This window comes from Grampus griseus (assembly GCF_964374135.1).
Source record: "Grampus griseus genome assembly, chromosome: 9".
In the NCBI taxonomy this organism is placed as follows: domain Eukaryota; kingdom Metazoa; phylum Chordata; class Mammalia; order Artiodactyla; family Delphinidae; genus Grampus; species Grampus griseus.
Genome location: NC_139003.1, coordinates 46,994,014 through 47,011,398, shown reverse-complemented (window position 1 = coordinate 47,011,398; position 17,385 = coordinate 46,994,014). Strand labels below are relative to the sequence as shown.

Sequence of the window (17,385 nt, the reverse complement as noted above, 5' to 3'; positions counted from 1 at the left end):
AGACAGCACCAACACCATCCAAGGTCACATCCCTCACCCCTGGCCTCCCCTCATCAGATGGCTATCATAGCCTGAGAGATGATAACACAGATTACCCATGTTTTGCAGCCTTATTCAGCTCCCTTATAAGGGAGAACTATGCCCCTAGAACTCTTGCAAACTGGAGTAGCTATTATAAATCTGAGCTTGCAGATGAGAGACTGATGTCATCCTCTCTTTTCAGTAAAAATAGAAAAAAGTTAAAAGAGGAAAGAAGATGCAAGAAACCATCTCTAGCTCCCCACCCCCCTCTCTTATCAACACACACACACACACACACACACACACACACACACACCCTATACACACAAATTCTTTTCCACTAGCTTGTGTCTCCTTTTATGGATGTGTATTCACAAGAACACACATACTGGTTTCTGTCCCCTGGGGTAATGATGATAAATATGCCAAGGTCAGCAGCTCCATCAGCCATGGAAGCTGCTCGCTCTGGCAACTGCAGATAATCATTTACCTGGTGAGACTGGTTGCCTATACGACAATTCATGCTTCACCATATCGCTGAAATGTCCCTTATCTCACAAAAACACTTGTCGTATTGTGTCTTTCTGGTGCACAAAGAAATTCATAATGATTGTTTTGCTTTGGATTTTTTTTTAAAAGTCTTAGTCATGATTTTGTGGGGGAAGAAGTTACTAGAAAACGGGGACTAGGTGGAAAATAACATCAGTGTGTTGACAAAAATATTCTGTTCCATATCCTAGAAAGCAAAAACTCAGGCTTCAGTAGATCCAAAAGATCTTCGATGGAAAACTCCTCCTAGCCTAACTCTCTTCTAATAGGACTAATGCTTAAAATTAAAAAAAAAAAAAAAAATCCACCAGCTTTTATTGAGAAACTACTATGTGAAATGCACCATATTAGATGATAGGAATACCAACATAAATAAGACACAATTCCAGATTTATTCTAAGCAACATGAAATCTGTACATAGTACACAAAGGGAAGAAATGTATGTTAAATTTCCCAAATGTTCACTGTTTGAGAACTATGCTCCTATATTAAAGGTAGAAAAAGTAGAATCATATGGTACCCTGAGTCAAATATACCATCTTAGAGCACCCATCAGTTTTCAACCATTGCTATATAAATGGACATTTGGATGGAATTACAGCTATTAAATGACTTGCCCTGATACACCGAGTGTATATGACTTACGTGAACAGTCTGGCATGTGTGTCTCAGTGGGAAAGGTTGAATAGCTGCCTTGCAGCACTCGTTAATAAGCAGGTATCCAGGAACACTACTTTAAGCTCGCCAGGCTCTGTGGAGACACAAAGAGAAATGCAAGCTGGGATTTTTGTCCTAAGGGAGCTCACAAACCAGTGGAAAGAACTAACCTCACAGCATAAGACAGTGACCCACCCATGTCAAGACAGAAGGAAGCGTTTGTGGCTGTGAGATGGACTACCTGTCTCTCATTAAATATTTACAGATGAATCATGTAACTCTGGGTATTGTCCTTGACGTATAGTACAGATTAAGAAAAAGAGGCATAAATAAAGGCCAAACTACTTACAGATGATTTTTAAAGTGTTGTATTACGGAAGAAAAGAAACGTTTGCAGTGAACCTTGAGAACAATCCCCTGATGTTTTATCAGTTGTCCTGTGTGCATGCAAGGCCCCAGAGCGTCAGGACTGACAGCTAGGACTCGAGCCAGCCTGGCTTCCCATCGAGACTCAAACACCTCCCCACTCAGGGATCTTGGTCTGAACGTATAACTTCTCTGTGCCTCCATCTCTTCACCTCTAACGTGAGGATAGTAATGGTACCTACCTCAGAGAGTTACTGTGAGGACTGAATGAATCAGTGTAGGGAAAGCTCTTAAAATAGTGCCTGAAACAAAACTAAACGCCCTCTGTCCCCAAATAGTCAACACTTGAGTCTTACATACTCGCTTTATGCAACACTCACTTTAAGTCTTTACATACAGGAAATAATACAGATATAAAACCATATAGCACAGGGAGATCAGCTTGGTGCTTTGTGACCACCTAGAGGGGTGGGTTAGGGAGGGTGGGAGGGAGATGCAAGAGGGAGGGGATATGGGGATATATGTATATGTATAGCTGATTCACTTTGTTATAAAGCAGAAACTAACACACCATTGTAAAGCGATTATACTCCAATAAAGATGTCAAAAAAAAAAAAAAAAGATTTAGACAGGAGAGTCTGGAAGGCAAAAAACGGAGAGTGCATTGCATCTTAAACCAGACAGCTGCTGGATACTGGAGTTAGCTCTTAGAAAAGAGCTCAGTGAAAATAACTGAAGACGGAAGACTGAGTGCCTTTTGGATCTTGCCTAGTTGCTGTTACTGTGTAGCACTTTGGAAGAAAAATATTGTGAAAATTTACTAAATAAAAAAAGCTTTGGCAATGTAAAAAAAAAACAAAGATAAAAATCTCGAATAGAGCATCTCCCTTCTGTAAGATATTCCACGTTGTCAGTTAATAATAGGCAATATTAAAACTAAGTTTTTTTATTTTCTCTGTGACAATGAGCTATTCTTTGTCTATCTAAAATTTTGAGATCTGGTGATTATTACACAGTATCAGGTTTGCACAATCCTTGCCAGGAGTGGGGCATCTGTGGATTATTCCACTAAACAAGAATCCTACTGTATATAATTCTTTGTGTTCCTTCTCCATCAGTTTGGTTTCAGGTTAAGTATTTGTTTAGAGTTCAATGTGAACAATAGAAAGGCACTGGCTTTTACAAGACAGGCCTTCTTCCTAAGCAAATGAAGTATATAGTAAAATGTCTAATTGAGAATTCATGATACCATGATTGATGATGCTCTCAAGTTGACACTGAAAGCCCCAAACATAGGGCTTTAAAAAGTACAAAACTCTTCACTCTCCTTCACTTGAACTCTTTCCGATGCTACCTGCATGTAATCCAATTCATAGAGCTGTTCATTTCAAAAGAAATCTCACATTAATCTTATTTGGAAAGGAGTCTCCATGTTTTATATAATGTTGGGGGGTTAAGAGTTAAGTAAAAATAAAACATATTCCTGGGTGCTAATTTGCATTATATTAACATAAATTATTACACAAACTTAACTTAAAAACATCCAGGTGTATAAAATCTCCAAAAACACAGTCTGTCAAATCAAGGAAATTTCTTATTTACTACACATAATAAATGCTTCTGAAAATAAACAATTTAAAAAATCAAGGTTAAACATGCTGTTTGACAAATAAATCTGCATATGACTGAATAAATTTGAAGTCTGTGGTGCACTAATAGCAACAAGAAAATCCAAACTCAGCTCAAATACTGACTTAGTTGATTGAATTCTTCACTGGTATAGCCTAACAGAAGAAGAGTTGTATCCACTTCTGGGCATAAATACTATTTGTCTCCGTCTTGCATATTCTTCTGACATGATGTCTAGCTTTCATTTATAAGACTTATAAAGCTCAGAAGAAGAAAGCATGATAAAACAGCCTATTGCTTAAATATAAAGCAATCAATAAAACTAGACTCAGATGCCTAGATGTTGAAACTATTAGACAGAGACTTTACTACAACTAAGAATTAACATATTAAAAGATCTAGTGGAAAGTTACACGACACAAATGAACAGATATGGAATTTCAACAGAGAGGAACATTTTTAAAAAGAAACCAGGGCTTCCCTGGTGGCACAGTGGTTAAGAATCCGCCTGCCAATGCAGGAGACACGGGTTCAAGCCCTGGTCCGGGAAGATCCCACATGCCATGGAGCAACTAAGCCCATGTGCCACAACTACTGAAGCCCGCATGCCCTAGAGCCCGTGCTCCACAACAAGAGAAGCCACCGCAATGAGAAGTCTGCACACCACAGTGAGGAGTAGCCCCACTCGCCGCAACTAGAGAAAGCCCGTGTGCAGCAATGAAGACCCAGTGCAGACAAAAATACATACATACATACATACATTAATTTTAAAAAGCATTTATTAAAAAAAAAAAAAGAAACCAAAGAAAATGCTAGGGAAATAAAAAGGTATCAGGGATGAGTAATTCCTTGAAGGGCTAATTAGCAGACTAGAACCAGTTGGAAAAAGATTAGTAAACTTAAGGATAGGCCAATAGAGATTATCTAAACTGAATTACAAAGATTTTAAACATGTAAAAGAAAAAGGAGTACAGAATATCCAAGAGGTACATAGCACAATAACAAGTGGTCTAACATACATGTAATTAGATTTCCAGGTAAAAGAGAGAAGGAAACCAGAGCAGAAGAAATATTTGAAAAACTATTTCAAATGGCTAAGAATTTCCTAAAACTACTGAAAGACAACCACAGATGCAAGAAGCTCAGAGACCTAAGCAGTTTGAACAATGTTTAAAACACATGGACACATCACAAGCACACTGCTGAAAGACAACTTAAAGAGAAAAATCTTGACTGCAGCTAGAACAAACACAGACATTATATAGAGAAACCGATGTAATTAGAGCAGACCCCTTGCCAAAAGCTAAGCAAGCTAGAAGACAATAGAGAAACATTTCTAAAGTACTGAAAGAAAAAAAAGTCAGTGAAGAAATCTCTACACCCCCAAAGAAATATTTCAGAAAATAAAGACATTTTCTCAAAACAAAAGACAAGATAATTCATTGCCAACAGAACTACAAGAAATGTTAAAGGAAGTTCTTCAGGTAGAAGGAAACTGGGACTTACTCTCATAATTATAGAGTACGAGAAATGATTTTTTTAAATAAGAATATATGTATGTATTATAAAACATATAATGTTATATATAAGTACATATATTATTTTATATAAACATATATATAATTTCCCCCAAAGAAAACTGAACTGGCTATATTTTTAGCAAGGATAAAGAGAGACATTACATAATGCAAAGGGTTTGTTAGATAATAAGAAAAAACAATCCAAAATAGAGCTTCAAAATACACAAAAACAATTGAGATAACTGAAAGGAACAGACAAATCCACATTATATTGGAGACTTCAACATTTCCTTCTCAGTAATAGAGCAGATAGACAAAAGAAATCAGCAACGAAATAGAAGAGCTGAACAATACTATCAACCAGCCGTATTTACTTTACATTTATTAGATACTTTACATAAAATAGCAGAATATATATTCTTTTCATGTGCACATGGAACGTTTATCAATATAGAAAATATTCTGGGCCATAAAACAAATTTCGACAAGTGTAAAAGAATTGAAATCTCTGACCACAAAGGAATCAAACCAGAAATCAACAACAGAATGATATCTGGAAGATCTCCAAATATTTGGAAATTAAACAACACACTTCTCAGGAGAAGCCATAATGGAAATCAGAAAATATTTTCAGTTGAATCAAAATTGAAATACAACATAACAAAATTTGTGGGGAAACTGATAGCCTTTATAGTACTAAATGACTATATTAGTAGAACAAAAAAGGTCACAATGATCTAAAGTTTTTACATTAAGCAACTAGAAAAAGAAGAGATCCAAAGCAAGGAGAAAGTTGAGAATGATGATGACGATAAGAGCATAAATCAATAAAACTGAAAAACAATAGTCAATGACATCAAAAGCTGACTCTTTGTAAAGATCAGTAAAATTGACAAACCTTTAGCCAAACCTAAAAGGAGAAGACACAAATTTCCAATATCCAAAATGAAATAGGGGACATCACTATAGATTCTACTGATATTAAACGAATAATAGGAGAATAGTCTAAACAGCTTTATGCCAATAAACTTGATAACTTTGATGAGATGGGCAAATTCCTTGAAAGACATAAATGACCAAAGCTTATTCAATAATATTAGATAATCTGAAGAGTCCTATATCTATTTAAGAAATTTAATTCGTCGTTAAAAACCTTCCCACAAAGAAAACTTCAGGCAAAGAAGTGAACCACGAACATTTAAGGAAGAAATAATGCATATTCTACACAAGCTCTTTCAGAAAATAGAAATGGAAGAAACGGTGCTCACTTTATGGAGCTAGCATTGCTCTGGCACCAAAACCAGACACAGACATTACAAGAAAAGAAAACTAGAAACAAATACTCATTATGAACATAAATGAAAAAATTCTTCTTCACAAAACATGGAGAAGTTGAAACTAGCAATACATAAAAATGATAACATATCATGACTAAGTGGGATTCATCCTAGAAATTTGTGATTGGTTCAGCTCAAATATAATCAATGTTAATTCACCATATCCACAAACTAAAAAGGAAAATAGTATGATCATTTCAATAATGGAGAAAAAGCAACTGACAAAACTCAACATACTTTCATGATAAAAACTCAGCAAACTAACTTCCTCATTCTGATAAAGGGATCCGGTTAATATATAAAATCTTGAGCTGACATCATACTTAATGTCAATGATTGACTGTTTTCTCCCTAAGATTAGCAATGAGTCAAGAAAACCTTATCTCACCACCTCTATTCAACATTGGGTTGCTGTTTCTTTTTTCTTTTTTTTTCGGTACGCGGGCCTCTCACTGTTGGGGCCTCTCCCATTGCAGAGCACAGGCTCCGGACGCGCAGGCTCAGTGGCCATGGCTCACGGGCCCAGCCGCTCCGCGGCACGTGGGATCTTCCCGGATCGGGGCACGAACCCGTGTCCCCTGCATCGGCAGGCGGACTCTCAACCACTGCGCCACCAGGGAAGCCCTAAAACCAATTTGATTTCTATATGCTAGAAATGGACACCTGGGAATTGAAGTTTTTAAAAAGTACCATTTACAAAAGTATCAAAAATGTGAAATACTTAGAGATAGAGCTGACAATATAGGTGCAAGGTTTGCAGGCTGAAATTATAAAACATTTGTTAGAGAAATTTAAAAGAACAAACTGAATTGAGAGATATACTGTATTCACAGATCAAGAGTCAGTATTAAGATGTCAATTATCACCAGCTGATCTATAAATTTAAGGCAATCCAAATCAAAATCCCACCGGGCTTTTTAACTTTTTTTGGTTGCAATAACAAGCTGATTCTAAAATTTTTATGGAAAATTAAAAAAGCTAAACAGCCAAAATCAACTTTGATAAAGGAGAAAATCTGGATGATTCACACAACTTGATTTCGAGAAAATTTGGTATTGGCACAAAGACAGACATATAGATCAATGGACCAGAACAGAGTGTCAAGAAACAGACCCACACGTAGGGCCAACAGATTGTTTTCAACAAAGTTGCAGAGATTTTTCAATAGAGAAAGTATTGTTTCTTCAACAAAAGTTGCTGGACCAGTAGATATACCTATGCCAAAAAAAAAAAAGTTATGGGCTTCCCTGGCGGCGCGGTGGTTGAGAGTCCGCCTGCCGATGCAGGGTACACGGGTTCGTGCCCCAGTCCGGGAGGATCCCACATGCTGCGGAGCGGCTGGGCCCGTGAGCCATGGCAGCTGAGCCTGCGCGTCCGGAGCCTGTGCTCCGCAATGGGAGAGGCCCCAACAGTAAGAGGCCCGCCTACCACCAAAAAAAAAAAAAAAAAAAAGTTAACTTTGCTGGATTCATACCTCACACCATACAAAAATCAATTTGAAATGGATTATAGTCCTAAATGTAAAGAAAAACACCGCTAGGAAAATGAAAAGGTAAACCACAGACTGGGAGAAAATATTTGCATAACATATATTTGACAAGGGACTTGTATCCAAAACACATAAAATATTCTTATAACCTCATAAGAATACAAAGAACCCAATAAAAAACAAAAGATCTGAACAAACACTTCCCCAAAGATACACAAGTGGCAAATACTTACATGAAAAGATTCTCAATATCATCAGTCATTAGGGAAATACAAATTAAACCAAATAAAAGAATACTACACACCTAATAGAATGGCTTTATTGAAACAGGGAAAAACCAAGTGCTGACAAGTGTGTAAAACAACGTGAAATTTCATACATTGCTGGTGGGAATGCAAAATGGCAGAGGGCAACTTTGGAAAACAGTTTGGCATTTTCTTATAAAGTTAAACACACACTTACCAAACATCCTAGCAATCCCACTCCTAGAATCTACTAAAGAGAAATGAAACACATTTCCATACCAAGACTTGTACGCAAACGTTTTAGCTGCTTTGTTCATAACAGCACCAAATGAAAACAACTCAAATATCCATTAATTGGCAAATAGATAAACAAAGTGTGGTACATCCACACAATGGAATACTACTCAGCAGCGGAAAGGAATGAACTTCTGATTCACACAATAAAATGGATGTATCTTAAAGCATTATGATGAGGGGAAAAGGTAGACACAAAATGCAACATACTGTATGATTGCGTATATATGCAATTATAGAACAGGCAAAACTATAGGGACAGAAATCAAATCTGTAATTGCCCATGGCTGGAGTCGGGGGAAGGGGATTGACTAAAAAGGAACTTTTTGTGTCGATGGAAATGCTTTATATCTTGATTGGGGTGGTAGCTACATGACTGTATGCATTTGTGAAAACGAATGGAACTGTACTCAAAAAGGGTAAATTGAACTCTACGTAAATTATACCTCAATAAACCTTACTTTAAAAAAAAGAAAACAAAATTGAAAAATGGAAAGAGAGGGAGAGAAAGAAAAGAAGAGAGAATAACATGACAACGAAATGCAATGCATGATTCTACATTGATCCAAGGGGATAATACCTAAGAAGGGCATTATTATGACAACTGACAAATTTTGAATATGGAATGTAGATTTGACAATAGCATTTTATGAGCGTTAACTTTTCTGATCTTGATAATTGTACTATGGTTATAATGAGTGACACCAACAAGGTATAAGAAAGAACAGCCTAAACAGAATTAAGCACAAGGCAAAAATAAAGAGAAATTGGTGTGTGTGTGTGTGTGTGTGTGTGTGTGTGTGTCCAGCAATCACAATAGAAATAGAAAAAGCATACAACCAAACAAGGTGTGTGAAAGCACTAAGAGCACATAAATGAGATCTTCCAAGAAGCAAACTATATTTTTCTCAGAGCAAGTCACCCTTTTCCTTGGCACAAAGAATGTCAGAAAGTCTTTCAAAAGAGATGGGAAGCAGAGGTCAACACCTTCTGAAAAGTGGTTCCAGAGCAGGTGGGGTCAGGGATATACTTAGCCCAGGGATGTACTTAGCCCTTTTTTCTTTGTGGAGCCCTTCCTGAGAATTGGGGAAGTAGTAAGTGTGCAAAGGTAAGAAAAGACACACAAATAGGTACAGTTTAAATGTATGATAAGCAGTCCTAAAGAAGAAATATAGAGATTCTGCACATGTAGCAAGGGAGCAAAACACTTCAGAGAGAATAACCAGAAAATATCAAACTAAAATTGTTTTAAAAGAAACCCTTCCCACTTCCAGCCTCAACACACACACCCAAAGCCACCATCATCAACAATACAACCACATGATGTGGTTACCATTTAAAAGACAAAAGATTGCTAAAAATAAAACTACTATATGATCCAGCTACCCACTTCTGGGTATTTATTCAAAGAAAACAAAAACACTAACTTGAAAAGATACCTGCACCCCCAATATTCATGGCAGCATTATTTACAGTAGCCAAGATATGGAAACAACCTAAGTCTCCATCAACAGATTAATGGATAAAGAAGATGTGGTATATATATATATATATACACACACACAATGGAATATTACTTAGCCATAAAAAGAAGGGAATCTTCTTAGTGCCACATTTTTTGCATTTTCCTGCTTTTTGTTGGCAATTTTGCTGTTTAAAAGGGCTCCCAAGCACAGTGCAGAAGTGCAGGCTAATGTCCCTAAGTGCAGAAAGGCTGTGACGTGTCTTAGGGGGAAAACACACAAGTTAGATACACTTCCTTCAGGCACAAGTTATGGTGCTGTTGGGCATGAGTTCAATGTTAATAAATTAATTATATATATTAAATAAGGTGTCTTTAAACAGAAACACACATAAAATAAGGGTATATATTGATAGGTTGATGAAAATGTTGTGACCAGAGGCTCACAGGAACCTAACCCTGAATTTCTCCTGGGAGCAATGGTTCAGTATTTGCTAATTCAATGTTTGCTGTGACCTTATACAACATAACTTCTGTGAATGAGGAGAACTGACTGTTAGAAGGACACATATCCAACTCACAGTGGTAGTTACTTTAGAAGACAGAGTGTGCGGAAGGAAATCAGGAGTTTTGTCAATAAAGACATTTATTAAGGCTGAAAACAAACATTGCAAAATGTTAACTGTCATTGAGTGGTGCTAATATGGGTGTTTGTTATTATTTGCACTCAGTTTAATTTCCTAAAATAAAAATCCTTAGAAAGACACAATTGAGAAAGAAAGGAAATAAGAGGGTGGTCACCATTAAAAGTATGTCTGCACATGGTACAGTGTACATATACTAAGAGTTAAGTATACAGTCAGCTGTAGGGTAAGCATTACTTCATCAAAAACTGTAACTTGGAAAGGTGAATAACTGCTACTTGGCTACAGCTGGTCTAAACATACAACAGTGCTGCCTGTCTCAGCATTAACTATGGCACAGAGCTAGCATTTATAAAACTTTGGTGAGTTTGAAAGAAATGTTATGAAGTTACACAGCCAGGAGATGCTGTTGCTTGCAATGTTGGCACATCACAATTTATTTCTCTAGTGTCCGATGCCAGTTCACAGCCAAATTACAAAGCCACGTTTCTGTGTCCATACGGAATCACACTGCCTGGAGCTTAAAATCTCTCAAACATATGTAATGGGATATTTTGGTAGTCTGCCTCAAGTTAAAGCAACCAGGTTTCAGGAAGCTACATTTTTTCCTAATTATTTCAGTAGTCAATATAAGTAAGTATAATCTCCAAATACTTCAGTCTCCTGTGCAAAATGAAAAGAACACTATTTGCCACATGATAGAGAAGGACGAAGTGACCTGAAATCCCTAGGAAAAAAGCACTTGTGTGTGCAAAGTATCCTTCTGAGTAAACTAAGAGTAAAAGGACACTTGGAAATGTTATCACTAAATTAACAGGAAGAGGGGCCCTATGTAAGCAAGACCATTTACGCAGCCTTAGTTCCTATCTAAAGGATGAATTAACTTACGCCAACAGTCTACTAAACATAGGAAAGTTTGCTCAAGTAGTAGCATATTCACTTCCTTTTTTTAAGTAATGAGAAAGTATTTCAAGAGCTATCCTTCCACACCAAATTATAGAAGAGCCTCAATTAAACAAAACAAGGGGAAGGGAGAGGCACCTTAATCTCATTACATGAATCTTCTAATTGGTTAGGGCAGAATGCCTTGTCCGTGAAACTTCTAAAATGTATCATACAACTGTCATGCTACCAATAATACATCTAATATTTATTGAACACTTGCCCTGTAACCGGTGCTAACACTTTTTACCCATTTATTCCTTAAAATTGCACTATGGAGTCAGGACCCAGGATTCCCATTTTACTGCTGAAGAAGCTAAGGCACAAAGATTAGGTAAATGGAAAGAATGCAATCTCAGACGACTTAAAATTCTTTCACCACTTTAAAATCATTCTGAACCTTAGTGATGTTATAATTCTCTGAGATGATGAAGATATGAGGCTGGGTAGGAATCTGTCTTCATCCCGGGTCATGGTCTGGAAGTTTGAATACATTTCTGACATGAGAATGCTTCATTATCACTTATCCCCAACTCTCAGAGGCAAAGGGGGGAGTGGTTAAGTACAAACACCAGGTACTCCAGTGTCTATTGTAATAGTTTCTTAATATACAGTAGCTGCCCATGTTACTGTACTTCTGGTGAAAACCAGGTGTTTGGCAAATCAGTGAAGGTGGTCTGATCACACACTAATTATTACCTGGCAGCATCACAAAATGATCTGCCCTCATGAAAGCAATAATCTTACTGGCTGAGCCGAGGACCCCAACACATTCCAGACTGTGTCAATGGCTCTTTAATGGAACACTCCTACCTCTTACAAAGTTTATTCTTTTTTTCTTTAGGAGTTTTATTTTTCATGTACTTCGTAATGGCAAAGATGGCCTCCAGTTCAAGGTAATTCCTTCTCATTGACTATGAGAGTCAAAGGGCTTGACTTCTAATTCAGTGTCCTTTAAACAGCTGAATCCTGCTGAGACCCATCATTTTGCTGTCACTGGTGTTTTAACAGCATTTTCACACCACAGCTGACCACCTGCTTTTAGAGTCATCTCATTGTTTCTTTGGCTAGAAGGTCACACAGCATTTCTTAAAAATTAAGTCCACACTCTACTGTGGAAATGGAAATTAAAAGAGTAAAAGAGGAAAGACTTCCAGCTTGTTTCATTTTCACTGATGAAAACTGCTGTAGAAAAATGCAGTGTACCATTACGAAGGGTATAAAATATTGGAAACTCCAACAAGAAAACATCTCCATTAGTAAGTGGGTTTATTGACATAACTGAACATAACAATGTATAACATTTATTCATTTCCCACTGAAAGACTTCCCAGTGAAAGTGTTTTTACATGGATTTAGGCATTAAGCATTTTCAGTGATTTTTGCAGTTGAAAGGGTAGGTGGTGGTAAGAATCAGAGGTCTTGTTCAGACTTTCAATGGGACTCACTTTATTACACTACTGTGTAAAAGCAAGAGCTAAGAAATGCAATTGCTCTCTGAATGAAAAAGCTAGGAGCACAAAAGGTGCAAGATAACCAAAAGGTTGCACGTAAGAGCAAACAACTACACTTCTCCCAAGTACCAATACGCTTGGAATCTGAAGCAAGCCCTGGCAGCAAACTAAGAATAACAGCCTATTTCCTGTGGTTTATTAAGTTTGGACCCCACAGATAAGACTGCCAGAAAAACAGCTGTACTTTAAGTGGTCTGGACATTTACTCATCTGAACATAAACAAAGATCAGCTCATTTAAATCCCTGTGTCCCGACTCAGCTGTTGGGACGACGGCAGGCCTGTCTCAGTGGAGGCCAAACATAAAAGGAGTGGAATGGGGTTGAAGGATCCCTGGACTATGATAGATTCCCTGAGTCTTCAGGACCCTCGGGGGCTTAAGGCCCTAAACAGAAGATTCACTGTTAGCCTTAGCACCTTTGCAGTGGCCTCCCCGGCACCCCACTGCCAATGAATCTACAACCACGGTGAATACAACCATCCTGTACATCTTCCAAGTGACTGCGTTTTTTGACCACACACTAAATTATTAATGTAAACCAAAACACTACATTTAGTGATAAACATCTACTTCATAAATATCAGGGAATGAAAGTATCCCAAACAGCTGAAAACAACTGAACAAAGGAGCCTAACCCTAAGTTTAAAACAAAAACATTTAAAAGAAATACTGCAATTATTAACTAAAAGATAAGATTTAATAACATGGAAAAAAAACACTGGGTAATGGAGGGATTCATTTGCAAAATATATAATTATTTCACAGTGAGGTTTAAGTACTCATAATCTTCTGGTTTTAGTAGAAACATACAACCACCGATGCACATTTTTTCACATTTTCCCCCTCTACTCTTTCATATAAAGATAATAACATGATCAAACATTATACTATCAATTGCAAGTCACCTTTTGCTCACTTCCTATTAGGAAATTACCTTGATCACTTAACTGTGCAACTCAAGAGAAGTAGGGCACAGTCGACTGCGTGTCACTGATGAAAACGTGAGAGGTACCACATCACATTTATTCCAATCTGGACAGGTTGTCAGAGATGTGGTAAGTGAACTAGAACACTGCCATTCCCTATGGGGTCATCGGTTATGTACACGTTACATTCTTCTATCGAGTCTGGCATTGACATTTCCTTTTCCACATATAGGTTTAAAAAAATAAAATTAAAAAGCCACAGGAGCAACCCTGACAGAGAAGTCTTGCATGCAGCCTTCTCCTGAGAAACTATGTAATCTTAGTTAACCCCAAGGTCAGCAAAAGTTTTTGTGGTGTTAATGTTAAAAGGAAAATAGTTGAACTGCCCGGCTCAACTAAAATAGTCCTTGAGTTTATTGGTCAGTGTGTTAAATGTTAGAGCTCTTCACATTGTTGAAAAAGAAAAATAGCGTCTCTAATTATTTAAACATTAAGTTTTCCTGAATGTGCTATCAACCAACAAAGAGTTCCTCTGCGAGTGTTAAACTTTACCACCTGTTTACATCACCCTTCTTGGCCGAGACCACCAGGCCAGGGGAGTCAGTTGCCAAGCCTCCTTTGTAATGGTAATAAGTTCTTTTTTCCTTAAATAGAAACAAAACTCCTCTGTTTGACACTGAACAAACAAAAAAAGCATGCATCCAAATCTCTTTCTGGTCACGTAGGGAGCAAGGAGCACCCTTTTCTATCCCAAAGGGGGCCAGCCTACTGCATTACAATGCCAAAAAAACCCCCCAAAACATCCATTCTCATAGCTGCACCAATGTCTGCACGTTAAGAAGGCCTCCTACCTCTGGACCCCACCATCCATTTGTCCCCTACTCTTGCTCTTGACCACCAATACCATCCATTTACTTCACAAGTGAGCACTGGGATTGGAAGGTGGTGCAGAATTAGCCATCTGTCCCCTTTGGCCTCTCTGGCAAGCGCACAAAAGGGGGAAAAGAGGTCGGATAAAATGAGATCTTCCCCTGAGGGGGGCTGCGGGGGCCCGCGGAGAGGTGGCTCCCCTCCTCAAGGCCAGTGAGATGGTCTCCACACCCCTGGAGGCCCGGATCTACCTAGTCGGCAAATCGCTGCAGGAGATGGTCCTCCCGCCTCAGGCTGCCGCCCGCGCCGCCGCCCCCGCTGTCCATGAAGCGGTCGCACGGGAACTCGATGAGGTCCGCCTCGCTGAGTGCGCACACGGTGGTGCGCGGCCGGTGCGACTGGAAGCCAGAGAAGTCGGCAGACACGCCGGTGCCCATGGAGCGCAGGGGCCGTCGGGTAGAGTACATGTGGCGAACGTGGACGGGGGCCCCGCCCTTCCGCCTGGCCCGCAGCTTCCTACGCAGCCAGCGCGACGCCCAGGCCGCCAAGGCCAGGAGTACCAGCAGTGCGTTGACGGCCAGCAGGGCCAAGGTCAGCAGTTGGTAGTCGACGCTGCTCTGGCTCCCAGGCTCCGGCAGGGTGACCAGCCCCGCGCAGTGGTCCCGGGGAGCCACCGGGCAGACCCGGCCGCCTAGCACGCCCTCCACGCACACCAGGTAGGGGGTGTCTGCCCGCAGCTCGCGAAGCGTGGCCGAGTCGCTGCGCTCAGGCAGGTAAACGAAGCGGTGGAATTTAGGCTGCTGGCCAAAGCGGTCGAAGAGTAGGCGGAAGCGCGCGCCGCCCAGCGTCCGGGGACTGCGGTGCTCGCGCACCGCCCAGCGCACCGCGGCGCTGTTGGCGCCCACCGCTTCCACGGTCAGGTTGCACAGGATGAACTTGTTGAAGTCACACGGGTCGGATACCAGCGGCGGCAGGCCGACCCCGCCGTCGGACTGGGCGGTGCTCTCCTGCTGCTGCGCAGCCAGGTGCTGCTTCGCCGCGCGCTGCCAGGGGTCGCCGGCTGGCGCAGAGCCCAGCGTGGCCGTCGGGGTGGGCTCCGTGTGGGCTGGATCCGACGGAGTCGGACGTCCCCGCTCAGGCTTCTCGAGGAGGTCCAGGGGGTGTGGCGCCGGGCCCGCGGCAGCAGCGGCGTTGGAGCTCGGCTGCTGGAGGCCCGGGCCCCGCCGGCTCAGCCTTAGGGCGCTGCGGTTACTCAAAAGCTCCCTGGCGGCCCCATCCCAGGTCACCCCTGGCAGAAATCGACCCCTTTGCTGTGGCTGTGGCTGCGGCGGCGGCTGCTCCGCGAGGGCACCTGCAGGGGGCGCCACCTCCTCCCCCGGGGCTGTGGGTAGGGCATGCCGCTTGCTCTCGGCAGTCGGGGAAACCGAAGGTGAGGGATCTGTGCAAGACCCGTTCTGCAGTTGCTGGTCATCCAGGTAATCCAGGTACTTGCCCCGCAGGGCCGGAGGGTGGCGACACTGCACGAAGACGGTGAGGAGCCGGCCCTGCGAGTGCCAGTCACCCATCCAGCGCTTCAGGTCCCTCAGCCGGCAGTCGCAGGTCCAGCCGTTGCCGTCTAGATCCAACCGATAGAGGGCTGGGCTGGAGGAGAAGATGTCCCCGGAGAGGGCACTGAGCGCATTGTCGCGCAAGCTGAGCTCGCGCAGCCGGCCCAGGTGGCCAAAGATAGTGGGGTGCAGAGCGGACAGCTCATTGCCGCTCAGGTCCAGCGCCTCCAGGCTGTGCAGAGGCTCCAGCAGCGCCACGGGCAGCTGGCTCAGCCGATTGCCCTCCAGGCGCAGCTCGCGCAAGGCCTCCAACCCCCAAAAAGCCTCGGGCGCGAGGTGCGTGAGCTGGTTGCCCCTGAGCGAGAGTAGGCCAAGGCGCGGCAGGTGCTGGAAGACGCGCGGCCCGAGGTGCTGCAGGCTGTTGGCCGAGAGGATGAGGGTGGAGAGAGAGCGCAGCGGTGCGAAGGTGGCCGCGTGGCGTAGGGAGGGCTGCAGCTCGTTGGCAGAGAGGTTGAGGAAGCGCAGCTTCCCCAGATGGGCGAAGGCGTTCTTGCCCAGAAAACGGATCCGGTTGGACTCCAGATGTAGGTAGAGCAAGTTACCCAAGGGGGCAAAGACGGCGTCCGGCAGCGCCCCCAGGGCGTTCCCGTCCAGCCGCAGCTTGACCAGGCTCTCCAGTCCCTCGAAGGAGCCTCGGCTGAGGCGGCTGATCTCGTTCCCGTTGGCGTAGAGGATGCGCAGCTTGCGCAGCGGCGCCAGCGTGCCCGGGGCGAGCGCCTGCAGGAGGTTGTTGCCCAGGTAGAGCTCCTCCAGCCGCGAGAGCTTCTCGAAGGTCTTGGGGTGCAGAGAACGGATCTGGTTGTACTGCAGGTCCAGCCGTCTGAGCTGCCCCAGGCGGTGGAAGTCGAAGGCCGTGATGTTGGTTATGAAGTTGCCGCCGAGGCTGTAGGTGAGCACGTCCTGCGGGCTCGGCAGCGAGCTGGTCTTGGGCACGGCGCGGAGCCCCCTGTTGGTGCACAGGAGGTGCTGGGGGTGCTGGCAGTCGCAGCGCTCCGGACACACCGGCTGGGCCCGCGGCGGGAGCGCAAGGCAGCCGCACACCACGAGCAGGAAGCGCAAGGCGCGGGCAGCCTCCATCGCCGCCCGCCCTGCGTTCTGCGGCCCGATCGTCCTCTTGGCCCGCCGGCTCTGTGTCTCCTCTGCATTCCCCTTGGCCTGGCCAGAGTCGCTAAATGGCCTCTTTCGGACTTAGCAGCGCCGTCCAGCCCCTCCTCCGCCCTTTGTCCGGTGGCTGGCCCGGGTCTCTGCAGGCGGGCTTTGCCTGGCCAAGTCAGGCGGCGCAGGGCGCTCCGCGAGCTCCGGGTGCTACTTG

At 42.6% G+C, this 17,385-nt stretch overlaps 1 protein-coding gene across 1 annotated transcript; it reads right to left on the bottom strand.

Annotated features, from left to right (window-relative positions):
* Window positions 1-1,232: 1,232 nt before the first annotated feature.
* On the bottom strand, window positions 1,233-17,150 carry TRIL (TLR4 interactor with leucine rich repeats; the record flags this gene model as incomplete). Its single annotated transcript, XM_082661917.1, has 2 exons — window positions 1,233-1,322; window positions 14,718-17,150. One exon carries the CDS (start codon window positions 17,148-17,150, stop codon window positions 14,718-14,720), a length of 2,433 nt encoding a protein of 810 aa, XP_082518043.1. The 3' UTR covers window positions 1,233-1,322.
* Window positions 17,151-17,385: the final 235 nt, after the last annotated feature.